This window comes from Thecamonas trahens (assembly GCF_000142905.1).
Source record: "Thecamonas trahens ATCC 50062 unplaced genomic scaffold supercont1.30, whole genome shotgun sequence".
NCBI classification, from domain to species: domain Eukaryota; order Apusomonadida; family Apusomonadidae; genus Thecamonas; species Thecamonas trahens.
The window spans coordinates 258582-272564 of NW_013657650.1; the positions used below are offsets into that span (position 1 = coordinate 258582).

General features: G+C 65.6%; 6 protein-coding genes across 6 annotated transcripts in view; 4 read left to right on the forward strand and 2 right to left on the reverse strand.

The window, feature by feature from the left end:
• Window positions 1-324: 324 nt before the first annotated feature.
• AMSG_12009 (uncharacterized protein) lies at window positions 325-2460 on the reverse strand (the record flags this gene model as incomplete). Its single annotated transcript, XM_013901377.1, has 2 exons — window positions 325-862; window positions 1334-2460. The coding sequence occupies 2 exons, from the start codon at window positions 2458-2460 to the stop codon at window positions 325-327; spliced, it is 1665 nt and encodes a 554-aa protein (XP_013756831.1).
• Window positions 2461-3955: 1495 nt separating this feature from the next.
• Window positions 3956-4840, forward strand: AMSG_06715 (cell division control protein 45; the record flags this gene model as incomplete). Its single annotated transcript, XM_013901313.1, has 1 exon — window positions 3956-4840. One exon carries the CDS (start codon window positions 3956-3958, stop codon window positions 4727-4729), a length of 774 nt encoding a protein of 257 aa, XP_013756767.1. The 3' UTR covers window positions 4730-4840.
• A 670-nt stretch (window positions 4841-5510) lies between these two features.
• AMSG_06716 (uncharacterized protein) lies at window positions 5511-7274 on the forward strand (the record flags this gene model as incomplete). Its single annotated transcript, XM_013901314.1, has 1 exon — window positions 5511-7274. The coding sequence occupies one exon, from the start codon at window positions 5511-5513 to the stop codon at window positions 7272-7274; it is 1764 nt and encodes a 587-aa protein (XP_013756768.1).
• A 433-nt stretch (window positions 7275-7707) lies between these two features.
• On the reverse strand, window positions 7708-8922 carry AMSG_06717 (uncharacterized protein; the record flags this gene model as incomplete). The annotated part of the gene is made up of 2 exons (XM_013901315.1): window positions 7708-8039; window positions 8364-8922. 2 exons carry the CDS (start codon window positions 8920-8922, stop codon window positions 7708-7710), a joined length of 891 nt encoding a protein of 296 aa, XP_013756769.1.
• A 430-nt stretch (window positions 8923-9352) lies between these two features.
• On the forward strand, window positions 9353-13088 carry AMSG_06718 (uncharacterized protein; the record flags this gene model as incomplete). Its single annotated transcript, XM_013901316.1, has 2 exons — window positions 9353-9839; window positions 9945-13088. The coding sequence occupies 2 exons, from the start codon at window positions 9353-9355 to the stop codon at window positions 13004-13006; spliced, it is 3549 nt and encodes a 1182-aa protein (XP_013756770.1). The 3' UTR covers window positions 13007-13088.
• Window positions 13089-13939: 851 nt separating this feature from the next.
• The window catches only part of AMSG_06720 (coiled-coil domain containing 96), a gene marked incomplete at its 5' end in the record, with an annotated part of 2142 nt that continues 2098 nt past the window's right edge, over window positions 13940-13983 (forward strand). Inside the window, one exon of the mRNA XM_013901317.1 lies at window positions 13940-13955. Within this exon, the coding sequence (XP_013756771.1) occupies window positions 13940-13955 (16 nt within the window). The remainder of the gene's footprint in view (window positions 13956-13983) is intronic.

Sequence of the window (13983 nt, forward strand, 5' to 3'; positions counted from 1 at the left end):
CCAGAATCGGGTTTCGCCATCAGAATCATCTGCTTCACACCAGACACAGAGCCGGCCGTCTCGGCCCAGGTACGACAGCACCTGCTTGGTCGCCTCGGTCTTGCCGGCACCAGACTCACCTGAAATGAGCACAGACTGGTCCGTCTGCCCGCGGATGCCCTCCATCAGGGGGGGGGGGAGGGGGGGGAGGAGTGAGGTGGAAGCCGAGGCGGACGAGTCGGCCGAACGCCCGGTGAGGGCAGCACAAGGCGACATGGCGGGAGGATTTATGATAACTTCGCCGACGCCGCGCACTTGCAACATGCTCGCGCGCCGATGAAGCGATTAGATGTCGTCGATCTCGTCGTCGCCACCGCCAAAGGTCTCGGCCTCCTCGAGATCCTCCTCGTACTGGTTGATAATGGCATCCCAGGCGTCGACGCCGTCGTTGCGCTCGGTGGCATCGGCGGCGACGGCGGTGGTGAGGCCGAAGGTGATCTCCTCGTCGGCGTCCTCCTCCTCGAGGCCGCCGGCAGTGTTGATGCGGGCGGTGGCCGGGATCTCGCCAAGCGTCTGCAGGCGACGGGCCTCGTGGGTGTAGTACTTGAGGATGACGTCACCCTTGGTGTCCTGGAAGTCGCGGAGGCCGATGAGGACAAAGTCCGAGACCGAGATCCAGACCTTCTTGCGCATCTTGCCGCGGATGTGGCACTGGCGCTTGACGCCGTCGAAGCAGTAGACCTCGACGCGGCAGTTGCCGAGCACCTTGGTCACCTGCCCGTACTCCTGCCCGGGCTCCTTGAACGTGATGTCGCGCGCCTCATTGTCGCGGTTGTTCTTGCCCTTGCGATGCGACTTGCCGCCCTTTCCCTTCTTCGGCATGCTTGTTTGCTGCACGAGGGGAGGGAGGAGGGGAGGGTAAGTTGGGGTTGGGTGGGCGGAGGGGGGTGCTTTGCGGGGCAGAGAGGGGGGGGGGCGGGGGAGGGGGGGGAGGGGGGAGGGGAGGGGGGGGGGGAGGGGGCTCCCGAGGAACGTGGCTCCATCGGCGTCCATCCCACGGGCTGCTTGCCCAGCAGGCCACCGGCACCAACGGCGGAGGGTAGGGGGCAAGGGGAGGGGGGGGGAAGGCAGGGGAAGGGGAGGGGAGGGGAGATGGCCAGCCTCTGTGGCTGTGCGTACCTGCTTCAAGATAAGTGTGCCGAGGGCGGAGGCTGAGAGAGAATGTTGGAGGAAGTGGAGGCGGCCGGCCGGAGGGCCCCTGTTGGCTGCGACCACTGCAGGATGCTACAAGGGAATGGGAGGGGGGGGGGGGCGGGTGAGGCCATGCGTTTTAAGCTTTATCTACTGTCGTCACCCACCAAACTCAAGGCCAAACTCGCCAAAGTCATCATCGTCGCCGCCACCGTCGTCAAGCGAGCCTGCGCCACTCAGCGCGGTCATGGCAGCATCAAAGGGCGCATCGCTCTCGTCGGCATCAGCAGTGGGATCGTAGTTGGGGTCGAGCTGGTCACGAAGGATGGCGCGGGCGCGGTCGATGACATCATCAATGGCCGGGCGCTCGGTCGGGTTGGTGTTGAGCATGTAGTGGATGAGGTCGACAAAACGGGCCGAGTACGGGTGCGAGTCAGGGATGGAGATGCGACCGGACATGACCGAGAGAGCGATGGAGCCGCCCGACTGGCCGGCGGCAGCCTCAAACGGCGAGACACCGCCAAAGGCGACGGCATAGAGCAGGCAGCCGAGCGCCCAGACATCAGTCCGCTCGTCGACCGAGCCATCCGACGGCACGTCAAAGAGCTCGGGCGCGCGGAACGAAGCCATGGATCCCTCGGCGGCCTCATCGGCAAGGGCCAGGGCCTGGGCGCGCGAGCGGATGGCGACGCGGGCAGGCCGCATCGAGCCAAAGTCCATGAGCAGCGGACAGTTGTTGTCGTTGAGCAGGATGTTGCCCGGCTTGATATCGCGGTGGGCGAGCGGTGGGTCGTGGTGGTGCAGCTCGCGGACGCCGGTGCAGACCGAGACGAACAGAGCGAGGGCCTCGGTCTCGGTGAACCGCACGCCCGACGCGCGCATGTGGCCGAGCAGCTCGGCAAGCGAGCCACCGCGGTGGTACGGGAGGAGCAGGAGGACCGCCGACGCGCCGCTGCCGACGCCGCCGCCGGCGCTCAGCAGGTTGACCCCCGAGCTGCCCGGCCCGCCGCCGCCGCCACCCCCGGGCGCGGCGACAACGCCGTAGTCGATAACCTTGAGCAGGTTCGGATGGTCGAAGAGCGTGTGCAGCTCGGCCTCGCGCAGCGCAGCCTCGACCTGCTCCTCCTCGTGCGCCACGATCTTCTTGAGGGCAAAGACCTCGCCGGTCCGCGTGTCTTCCACCAGGTAGACGTAGGCGAAGCCGCCCTCGCCGAGCAGCGACAGCGTCTTGAGGTGGCGGCCGTTGAGCACCACGTCGCGCGCCGGCGTCTTGGAGCAGCACCCTCCCATGGCTGGATGTGTGCGTGTGGAGAGGGAGAGGGGGGGCGTGAGGTGATGGGGACGGGTTGCGCAGTCAATAGGCACGCGACAGCGGCTGCCGAACCTTTGCTCGGCTGCGCCCCGAAAAGCAGCTTGAGCAGCCGGCAGGGCACGTCTTTTCCCGCCTGCCCCCCCCTTCCCCCCCGCCACCGCCACCGCTCGCACTCACACCACGCTTTGGCAGCCGGCACTCCTCCCACGCGCGTCCCTTTCGACCCACGTACGGCCCGGACGCTTGCGGCTTCACAAGACCTCCTCTCTAGCACCACGCCGACGCCAGCGCCAAGCCGGTAGCCCTCGACGGCCTCGCCTTTCGCACCCCTCTGCCTCTCGCTGTAGATTCGTGGCCATGATTCTGGCACCCGACGAGTTCGACACGGCCTTTGCGCAGCTGCGCAACTACGCGCAGACGGTGGGCCTTCCGGTGCACATCTTTGCGGCGACAGACACGGACGCGCTGTGTGCGACGCGCATCCTCGCTTCGCTGCTGCGGGCCGACTCGATTGCGTACGACGTGATGCCCGTGACCGGGTACGCGCAGCTCGGCGCGGCGGCCGAGGCGCAGCTCGCGGGCAAGGGCGACCCGCTGGCGGTGGTGCTCATCAACTGCGGAGCCATCATCGACGTGTTCGAGTACTTTCAGCTGCCCGAGGGCTCGGTGACCATTGTTGTCGACGCACACCGGCCGTACCACCTCAATAACGTGTACTCGGGTGACGGGGTGTTTGTTCTCGACGACGGGACGGCCGAAGGCGACACGGTCCCGTCGCTCGAGCTTTACGAGTGCATGCTCAACGACGGCCTGGCGCCGGACGAGGAGCAGGCGGCGTCGCGCTCGCCTGAGGAGCTCGACGACGACGGATACGACGACGACGGGGCGGCGGTAGGCGGCGTGCGGCGGCGGGCATCGCCGACCGAGCACGCCGCGCGCAAGCGGGCCAAGGTCGCCGGGCGGACGCTCTCGGTCATCGAGCTCGCCGAAGCTCGCCAGCAGGCGCTCGAGGCGCGGTCAATCATCGAAAAGTACTACGCCGGCTCGTACTTTGGTACGTCAGCAGCCACACTCATGTACATCATGGCCAAGGAGCTCAACCGCGAGGAGAACTACCTCCTCTGGCTCGCCATTGTTGGCCTCACCGACCAGTACATCCACGAGCGGATCGACAGCGACAAGTACGAGGTCGACCTCGCCACGTTTGTCGTTGACGTCCAGCGGAGCAATCCCGAGGCCGAGCCGTCGCGGTCGTTCCGCGAGGGCCCCGAGGCCACCCACTACCACATCTCGGGCATCGACGAGTACCGATTCATGCTCTTCCGCCACTGGACGCTCTACGACTCGATGTTCCACTCGCCGTACATCGCCGCCCGCCTCGGCATCTGGCAGGAGCCCGGCAAGGCCCGCCTTCGCACCATGCTCGCCAAGATGGGCCTCCGCCTCTCCGAGGCCAAGCAAAAGTACGCGCTCATGTCGCGCGACGCCAAGCACGTCCTCGAAACGCGCATCCACGATGCCGCCGCAGAGTTTGGCCTGCCCAACGTTGCCTACGAGTCGTTCCAGCTCAAGCACATCTACTCGCTCCCGCTGACGGCATCGGATCTCGTCTACGCCACCACAGCCCTCCTCGAAGTGCCGGCCAAGTCAAGTCCAGGCGCCGAGTCGGTCATCGCCGGTGTCGCCGCCGCCGCGCCCGAGGTCCTCCGCGCCGCCTCGCGCTCGTCAAGCGAGATGCAGGCCAACTTTTGGGCCGCCTACGACGCCCTGCACCTCCGCAACGAGGCCAAGCTCAAGCTCGGCCTCGACCACGCCATCGACGTCCAGCGCGCCATTGTCCGTCAGGGCACTTCGCTCATCGAGTCGCGCGCCATCGTCCCCTCGGGCCCCTTCCGCTATGCCTTTATCACAGACTCGCCCGACCTGCCGTACTTTGTCCACCCACTCGCCCTCACCAAGCTCGCCAACTTTCTCGTCGACACGCTGCGCGAGGCCGGCAAGGCGCCCAAGCCGTTTGTCATGGCCGCGCTCAACAAGGATGCTGACTCGTACCTCGTCGTCGGCGTCTCGGGTGCCGCCCGCTTTGGCTCTGTCGCCAAGAACACCTTTGGCCAGGCCTTTGTCGCCGCCGCCGACGCCACGCAGGTCTCGGCCAAGTTTGACTGCTTCGAGTCGTCTTTTGTCGACGTCAAGCGCGAAGACATGACGAACTTTCTCGAACATCTGCATCACGATCTCTTTGCATGATCTGTGGTGAGCTAGCTACACCTGCGCAGTCGGGAAGAGTTAGGGCTCACGACGTTGTGTGTGTGGGCTGCTCCAGAGACGAGTACGAGGGTAAAACATAGAACAAATGCCGTGAAAAGTGTTTTGCCGTGACAAGGCTGTAGAAATACTCGACTTCACAGCTATACATTCATATTTTTCTGAACCTATAAATATTTTATATTTGGTTTTCAAAAAATATTTTTAGTATTTGTCCATTTTCATCTATATTTTCAATAATATATATTTGATTTACTGGATTTGTAAAAGTTTATAGTCACAAATGCTGTCTAGAGTTGCAGGCAGCCTCCATCCCATATCGTCCCCATGCTCATCATTAACGTCGCCCCCAGGTAATCTTTGCCTCCTTGTACGGCTTGCCAAGTACAAAGAACCCTTATACTCTGTCTAGGAGCCCGTAGCTTGTCTCCACACCGAGAAAATGCTCTAGCGGTCGCTGTGGCCCACACTCACCGACTGATCCACAGATCACGTCTTCCCATTGTCCTCATCTTGCCCACGGCATCGGCACGCCGGGCCATTGCTTTCTCTCTCGCGTCGCAGCTGGGGACACTATACACTCCCATATCGTCCTTATCTACCTCTGATTCCGCCTTGAACTCTTTTCCTCCCCGATCAGCTGCTCTCCCTGACTCTCGCTCGCTCAGCCTCCGCTCAAAGTAGGCCGCCTCTTCGACACCCGCTCCCCGCCCTCGTAGACGGGCAAGCCCTTCTCTCGCCAAACACTCCAACAGCGCGGGAGATGCTGCGCCTCTCGGCCACCGCTCGGGTACGCCCGCGGTCGCTGGTGGCAGCGCTGTCGACGCTCGGTCGGGCCCGCAGCCAGCGGCTGCTGGCAGCACGGATGGCTGCGCTTCTCGCCGGCGGGGCGCCCGACGCTGCCGTCGCCGCCTTTGCCCATGAAGCCGGCCCAGACCCACCGACTGCGGTCCATGCACTGCGGCTACGGGCTCTAGCTGCTGCTGGCCACCCTGAGGCCGCCGAAGCCGCCTGGGACGCGCTCCCGGCCCGGCACCGAAGCCTGGCCACGTACCGCGCTGCGGCCGAGGGCCTGGCCTCGGCCGGCGCGCCCGCCGCGGCGGTCGCCGTCGCCGAGGCGATGGCCTCTGACGCGCGAATCGTGGACGCCCAGGTCCTTGGCACTCTTGCCGCCACCGTCTCACCATACGCGCCCGCCGACGCCCACGCTCGGGTCGCCGCGCTTGTTGTCAACGCTCTCTCCTCCTACGGGGTCGTCCTCCCGCCGTCGGCGCTGGTGGCGCTCCTTGCGGGTGATCCGGAGCTACTCACGGCGCTTCCACCGTCGCTTCCGGCCGCATCACTTCCGGATCCAGTCCAAATTGAGCCGCTGCTCAAGGCCGTTGCGCTCGCGTCGGCGCCCGACGACCTCTTCCGCGCCCTGCGGGCCTCTCCTCTCCTCGCTTCGAGCCGCGCCCGGACCTCGCCTGCCGATCTGGTGGTCTTTGACTACGCTGCCGCGCTGCGGTCATCCGACTACGTTCGCGCCGACAAGCTGCAGGCTGCATTGGGTGACGCGTCGGTGGCGAGCCGTCCATCGCCGTCGGCGCTCCGCTTTGTCGTTGACGTTCTCGACTCGCGCGGGCTCGTCGACCGTGCCGTCGACCTTGCACGTGCTGTCTCCCGCTTGCTCTCACCGCATCAGCTTGCCAGCGAGTATGATCCTGCGCTTCGGGCGCTCCTGGGGATGTTCATTAGGAACACGCACGAGCCTGGCCTCGACGCCGCGCTCACACTCCTTGGCCGCTCGGCGGTCTCACTCAAGCCTGCCTCCACAGCTGCACTTGTCAAGACCGCGGCTCGTGTCTCGCCCATTTGGGCCCACACCGTGCTCGACAAGCTCGGTGCGTCGTCCCACGCAGGCGCCGTCCGCCATGTTGTGGCCGCCTACGCTGACGCGCAGGCCCCGACCCGCGCGCTCGCCCTGCTCGACGAAGCCGTGCCGGATCTCTGCGCCCGGACCGAGGAGTTGTACGCACCCATCGTCGCCGCTTACGCCGCCGACAACTACTGGGACCAACTCGACGCGCTCCTTGCCGACGACGCTCACCTCCGCAAGCTCGCCACCCACAAGACCTACGCGCTCGCCTGCCGCGCCGCCCTCGAGGCCGGCTCGGCCGAGCATGCCCTCAAGTACTACACCCGGCTCCTGGCCCGCGCATCCTCCTCGCCACTGAGGCTGGAGATGTATGCGCTCGGTCTCGAGCTTGCGCACGCCACCCGCGACTTTGACCTCTGCCTCTCCATCCTCGACTCGGTCCGTGCCCACGGCCGCTACGCTAATGAGCGCCTTGTCCTTCACGCGCTCGCCACCGCCGAGAGCCCCGACCAGCTCGAGGACGTCGCTGCCAAACTCGCTCACCCCAAGCTCGTCCGCACTCCGCGCATCGACGAAGCGCTCGACGCTCTCGTTTTCGACACCTTTGGCGGCTCGCCCGATGACCTCGCTGCCGTCGACGCTGTCCTCTTTGCCGACACTCGGTTTTAGCCCTTTACGGTACGGAATGGACAAATTGGTCCGTCGCGCAAGCCGCGCTCCGCGACGCTCCACAGACGTTGCAGCGTCCATCAATCGCGGTAAAAGAGTAGTACAATGTGTTAATGGCTGTCACAACAGAAAACACTGCAGGACGAGAGCAGGTTGCCAGGAAACGGCACTCGATCGAGTCCTTTCACGGGACAACAGCGAGGTCGTCGCCCACGTTGCACACGAAGGCGTCGCCGGGACGAGCATCGGGCGGCAGGCCCCACGTGCGAGCCACGCATCGGGCGCGCCTCCCACCTCAAGCCGCAGGCCAAGCAAGCGTCGCACAGCGTCGGCCGGTGACCAGGAAGTCAAGCATCATCGAGTTGTTCACTTTGCGCGACAACGCGACAACGCGTCCGAACGACCGTACCGAAGAAAAGAAGTGTTCGCTCGGTCACAGACCTTTGAGAAACGCGAGTGCCTGCTTCCGCATGTTGGTTCGCGCCTTGCTTCGCATCTCGGTCTTCTCACTTGCGCTTGAGACCTCCAGCGCTGCCTCTTCTCGATCCACAAGCCGCCGCAGCGACGGTGACGCCGCCCGGCCGCCAGACGACGCCATACTGGCCGTCAGTGCCGTGGCAGGCGTGGCAGAGTGCGTGTCGCCCGGCGTCGCCGATAGTTTCCACCCAGACATCACCAGCCCGTCCAAGCTCGGCCGGTCGTCGCCGAGCAGCACCGGTGACGCAGACTCCTCCCGCACCGGCAGCACTGCAGCTGGCACCACCGCTCCCCGCGTCGCGCCCAGGGCCCGCTGCAGTTTTGGAGGCCGTTCTGACGAATGAGACCGGCCGGTCCGGAACACTTGCGAGGCCTTCATCAAGTTGAGTGGTACCAGATCATCGTCGTCGTCATCGTCGTTGTCGCCATCACTGTCGTTGTCAGCTCGTCGCTTTCTCGACGGCTTTGTCGACGAGAGAATGAGCAGCGGAGACGGATGAATGCCTGATAGTGCCCCGTGACCGCCATACCCGAGCCGACGTGGCGTCTGAAGCTCGGAAGATGCCCGTGAAACTGGCGGTGGCTGATGACGCCCGCCGCGCTGCCCGCTACCACCGCCGTCCTCTGGAACAAACAGCACGCCCGAGTCCTGGGACGCCACCGCACCCTCGTCCAAGAGCAGCGGCGGCGGAGAGGTCGAGAGGCCGAGTCGCTCTAGCAGCCAGCCGTCACCCGGAAGCTCGAGCGGGCGATGGTAGAAAGTAAAGGTGATGAGATGGCAGGCCTCCTTGAGTTTGACACCGGCCTCGACATCGAGGTAGCGGCCAAAGGCAATCCAATCGCCCGACGACAGCCGCTCGCCTGGAGTTCGCACCCCGTTCACTGCAATGCCATTCATCGAGTTGGTGTCCTCGATCCGCCACACCACAAGCGGATCCTCCCCGCTCGCTCCGCGCTCGGCCACAAGCCGCGCGTGCCGCCGCGACATCAGGTTCCGCTCCGCCGTCCGCACCACCACGTCTGCCGACTTGAGCCGCCCCAGCACCGTCTCAGCCTTGGTCACGTGCACCAGCTGCACGGCCTGATCGTTGTCGCTGCCTTTGCCCTCGCCATTCTCGCGCCGCACAAGGTGCGCCACGCAGCCCTCGGTCTCGCACGGGAACCCCCCCATACCTGCGCTCGGCCCTCCTGGCCTTGACGCTCTATTCTGCTGCCGCTCCTCGATCTCGTTGGCCTGCCTGCTGCCTGCTGCCGTCTGCCGTCTCAGACCTTGCAAGAGCAGTGCCCAGGGCTGTGGCTGTGACTGTGGCTGTGGCTGTGGCTGTGGCTGTGGCCGCCGTGGTTGAGGCCGCAGCAGGGCCAGGCCGCGGCGCGTCTGTCTCGCGCTCTCCCACCCCACCACTCTCCCCTCCCCTCCCCCTCCCCTTCCCTCCCCTCAACCTATGCCACCACCCGCCTTCATGTTGGCCCTGGCCCTCGTGGCCTCTCTCCTGGTCTCGTCCGTGGCCCCTGTCGGTCTCTCCGTCCCGGCCACCGCCGCACCCGTCGCCGCCCGCTCGGCCACCCGCCTCCCCTTTGCCAGCATTGCACTGCATCCAGCGATGGCTCAATGCTCGACCTGCTTGACGGCTGCGGCGGTGGCGGCCAACCGCGCTGCTCTGGCTGCAACGGCGCTTGTGCCGGCAAATGCCTCGGCCATTACCATCGCCTCACCAGCCCAGGGGCCGCTGGTCATCGCCGCTGCTAGCGTTCCGTCCGCCGCTCCGCCGGACCCCACCTGGGGTGCCCATCCGCGCTCCGGCTCCGACCTCCTGCCAGCCACCTTTCATGCGCTTGCACCGGCCGAGCCGTCACTGCTCTGCGCACACTATCTCGTCGTTAATCCGGACGAGACCCGTCTCGACCCGGCCTCGCTTGTGCTGCCCGCCTCGGCCAACGTCACGCTTGTTCTCCGCGCCCGTGCGCTGCACGCATCGCCACTCTCGACCGCGAGTCTCACAAACACGCTTGCGTCTGCGGGCGCCCAGCCGGTGTTGCGGGTCTCGAACGCGTCGGCTCTCGCTCTCGCCGCCGATCCGGTGTACTCGAGTGCGAGCCGGCTGTGGACCATAGCTGTTGCGACTGGTCCCGGCCCAGCAAGTGTCCAGCTCACAGTTGGCCTCGACGTCGACATTCGTCTTGGCAGCTGTCCAGTCCTCCCGGCTGCCATCTCGGTCCTTGTTGCCTCGCCGCCAAACGCGACGGTCCCGACCGCGTCGCCGCTGCCGCTGCCTCCGCTGCCGCTTCTGGCGAGCCGAGTTGCGGTCGATCCGTGCCACACCTCGATGTTGGCTCTTGTCTCCAGCTCTTCACTATTTGTCTCATTTGACTTTGGCACCTCGTGGCTGGCTGCCGCGAGTATTGGCGTGCCGGGCACATTCCTTGCTGCCGCCGACGTCACCGTTCGGCTGGTCGACGGGTTTGTGGTGCTCGCAAGCGGCGGAAGCGTTCATATCTCCCGCGACCGGCTCGGTAGCCTGTCGTTTAACGCCTCTGTTTTTGTCGATCTCGGCGCCGCGGGTTCCTCGCTACTCTCGACTCCCTCCGAGTGCTTGCCGACCCGACTCCTGGCCCCTGCTGCATCCGCGCCTCCGTTCCCGTACCATGGCATTGTGGCTTCGCCTTCGGCGCTAGTTGAGCTATCACACGACGTTCGGGTCAATGCGCTTCATCCCTCGGTTCTTGCCGGACCGGTCAGTGACGTTGCAGTCTCGCCGGGTCATCGGGCGGTGGCTGTACTCGTTGCCCCGCGCATGCTTCGGCTCTGCAGCACTACCTCGGGAACCAACAGCTCGTTGTGCAGCATCGGCACGCTGCCACGGGCTGCGTCCAAGCTTGACTACTTTCCGTCGGGCGGAGCGCTGCTGGCCTACGGCGCGAGCTCGCTGCTTGTCTCGCGCGACCTCGGGCGCTCGTGGCGGGTCATGTTTGAAACGAGCTTGCCCGACAGCTGCGTGGCTGCCGTAATTGTATCGGATGTGCGGACGCCCGAGTATGTGGCGCTTGTCTCGGCTTCGTGCTCCTCACCTCGCGCGGTGGTTTCACTCTACTATGGATCGATGCTGTCAGAGACTCTTGCGTCAGCAGGTACGCTGCCGCCGTCTGCTCTTGCGGTGCACTTTAACGGCCCCGGCTCGCTACGCTACCTGATGGCCAGCGCGTCAGGCTCGCTCTCGGCCGCCTACGTGCCGCTGCTTGCGCTCACTGCTACCAACGTGAGTAGTCTTAGTGGCGAGCTGCCGCCGGCGTCTCTTGTTGCCAACGTCTCGACCGCGGGCCTGCCACTGGCTCGTGATGCAGGGCTTGTTGTTCTAACGCTGCCTGGCTCGGCCGACGCGCTGGCACTTGTCGGCCCCGTCGGCTTGCCGCAACCTGCGCTGCCAGGCCTCGTGGCCGGACTGGCTGGTGCTGAGGTCGATGCCCTTGGCACTGGGCGCTACAGCATCGAGGTTGGCTCTGTCCACGAGGCGCTTGGCCTGCTTGTGGCACCTGCGCGCTGGCTCACACCGCCGGGCGGTGTGAGCATGGGTGACGGCCTGGCATGCTCTTTGCTCAGTCTCTCATTATCCGCATCTAGCTCTATTAGCTCCACGCCACTCGACGGGCTCTCGGGTGTCTGGGCCGGACGCAATCTGTACTCTGTCGACGCGACGGTCGAGCTGAGTGGATGCGCGAGTGCAACTCCGGCGCTTGCGCCTGGCGAGAGCCTCTGGCTCGATGGCGGAGCACGGGTGTTCCGCATCGAGCGGTTAGTCTCGTCGAATCGGGCCACCGGTAGGCTGGTGGGTACCAGCCCGACAGCTGTCAGTCTGGCGCTGGCCAACCAAACAGTCTCGGCCAGTGTTGTCCGTCACGTCAAGACTCCAGCCTGGCGGAAAGCGCCTGACGTGGCTGGCGAGACGAGCGCGGCAGTGACGCTTGCTTGCCTCGCTGAGAACGAGGTCGGCAGTGTTCTTTCGGTTGCGCCGTCGCTGCCAACACTCGCAGCGTCGCGGCGCGGGATGCTCTTCGCCAACGCGGTCGGGGTCCTGCTGGCGGCTGACCGCGTGGCGGTGGCAGGCAGAGGCGGATGCGGGCGTGTTCAGACTGGGACGCCACTGGCGGCAGGAACGGACTGGACGGCTGTTGACATTGAGGCTGGTGTTCTCGCTGCAGCTGCGCCGCGGTTTCCTACCCGCGCTGCAGCCGAGTGTACAGCGACGACTGGCCGGCGTGCGGTGGTGCTGGGCGGGCAGGATGTCGAGTTGCACACACCGCGGGCCAAGGCTGTGGTACTGGACCGGGCCGACTCGATGGACATCAACACGACGACAAGCGCCGTCAGCCGCGGCTGCTGGTCGGTGGCCGGTGGGTTGTGGACAGCGAGCCTGAGTGTGACGGCGCGTCAAGCCGGAGCCTTTGCAGCTGCACCGCTGTCGACAGGCGTCGAGGGCCTCGTTCTCCTGCGGGCTGGCGGCGGGCCGCAGCTGGCGTGTGGGACGACCAGCGGCGGAACGTGGATTGTTACTGGATGCTCGATCTCAAAGCGGTTGGAAATGCGGCTGAGCGAGTCTGCAGAGGCCATGATGGCCGGCACCGTTGATGTGCACACTTTGCCGGTCAACTATCGGCCGCCGTCGCGGCTTGGCAAGGGCATCCCGATTTCGGCCTACATTTACCACGGCGACCCGAGCGCACCACGGCATCGGAACGAGTTTGGCGTCTCGAAGCGCAGCGGGCGGTATCAGCGATGTGCCGGCGCGAGTTCGCGGTCTGGGTGCCGGTGCAGTCGCCGGGAGCTGTTTGCGCCAGCTGCCGACGCCACCGACTGCCTCGCGGTCGCGCCGACGGTGCTTTTTGCAAACCGGTTTATCCCGGCGTTTGGCCTCGTTCAAGAGGGCCTCGCCGAGGTGAGCTATCTTGGGCGGTACGAGATCCGCGAGCTCAACAACCGGAGCGACTGGTGCACGAACTCATCGGCGTGTGACGACCGCTCGGTATACCAGATGACCGCAGGTGCACTCGACGCGCTAGTGTGGGGCGGCGACGAGCTGTTCCATTTTGAGGTCCGCGCCCTTGACCCCTCGTTCTGCTCGCTCACAGCCGAGTTTACGCTTTGGGTGGACAAGCCGCCGATCCAGTTCCTCGAACTGTGGGCGGTCATCACGCTTACGCTCGTGGCGATGGCCCTTGGCCTCCTGGGTCTCTACGGTCTGCACAAGTGGCGGCTGGGATAGGTGCTCCCGCTTGCCATGCTCGGCTCACGCTCAGCTCACGCTCGCTTGCCATTCCTCACGTAAAGATCCGCATCATTCGCTCTATCGGCGTCCGGCAGACCGGACACGTCCCGAGCTCCGCCGTCGCGCACGCGCCGCACAGCGCCTGGTGGCCGCACGGCACGCAGGCAAAGGCCCGCTCCGCATCGAGGCAGATGACGCACAGCGCCGAGTCCTCGTCGCCACTGCCGCCGCTGGCGCCGCTCCCGCTGGCTGCCTGCTGCCTGCTCGCCTGCGCCCGTGCCCGCAGCGTGTCGACCGTCACCGGCGCGCCGGCCTTGCGCATGGCGACGAGGGCAGCCATGCCCTCGCCGATAGAGACCTCGCCCTCGGCCGCCAGCTGCGCCACCAGCTGAGCATCATCGCGGCGAATGCCGCCGAGATTGGCCGGCGGCGGCGACGGGGGCCGTGCAGCAGCAGCAGCGCTCCCGGCGGCAGCACCGGTGGCCAGGAGGCAGACCTCGGCCTCAAGACAGGCGCACAGAATGCGCCTGCGCTGCGGGCTCCCGACGTCGTGGCCGGCATGGCAGGCAGCGGCACACGCCATACACAGCGCCAGCTCGCCTTCCAGCCCACACGTGGCACACTCCACCGCCTTCTGTAACGCATACTCACAGCCTGCGCCTCGAGTGCACAAGCTTCCTCCCGCATCCCCGTCCATCGCTCTCGGGTCGGCTGCCTGGCTTTGCTAGCTTGCGCCAAGTGCCGACTCTCCGTGGCCGACCCGACCAGTCACCGGCCGGCGATCACGCCACCGCCACCGGCCCACTCCACCTCTCCCGCCCCACTCCACCTCCCCCGCCCAACCTCCCCCATCCCTGCACATAGTCATCCCGCCGCGGCACAACTCACCGAGGACTAACCAAAAAGATCATGGGGAGACAACCCCACATGATGCTTGCAAACGCGCGTAACTAATTCCGGTTCGAACTGTTTTA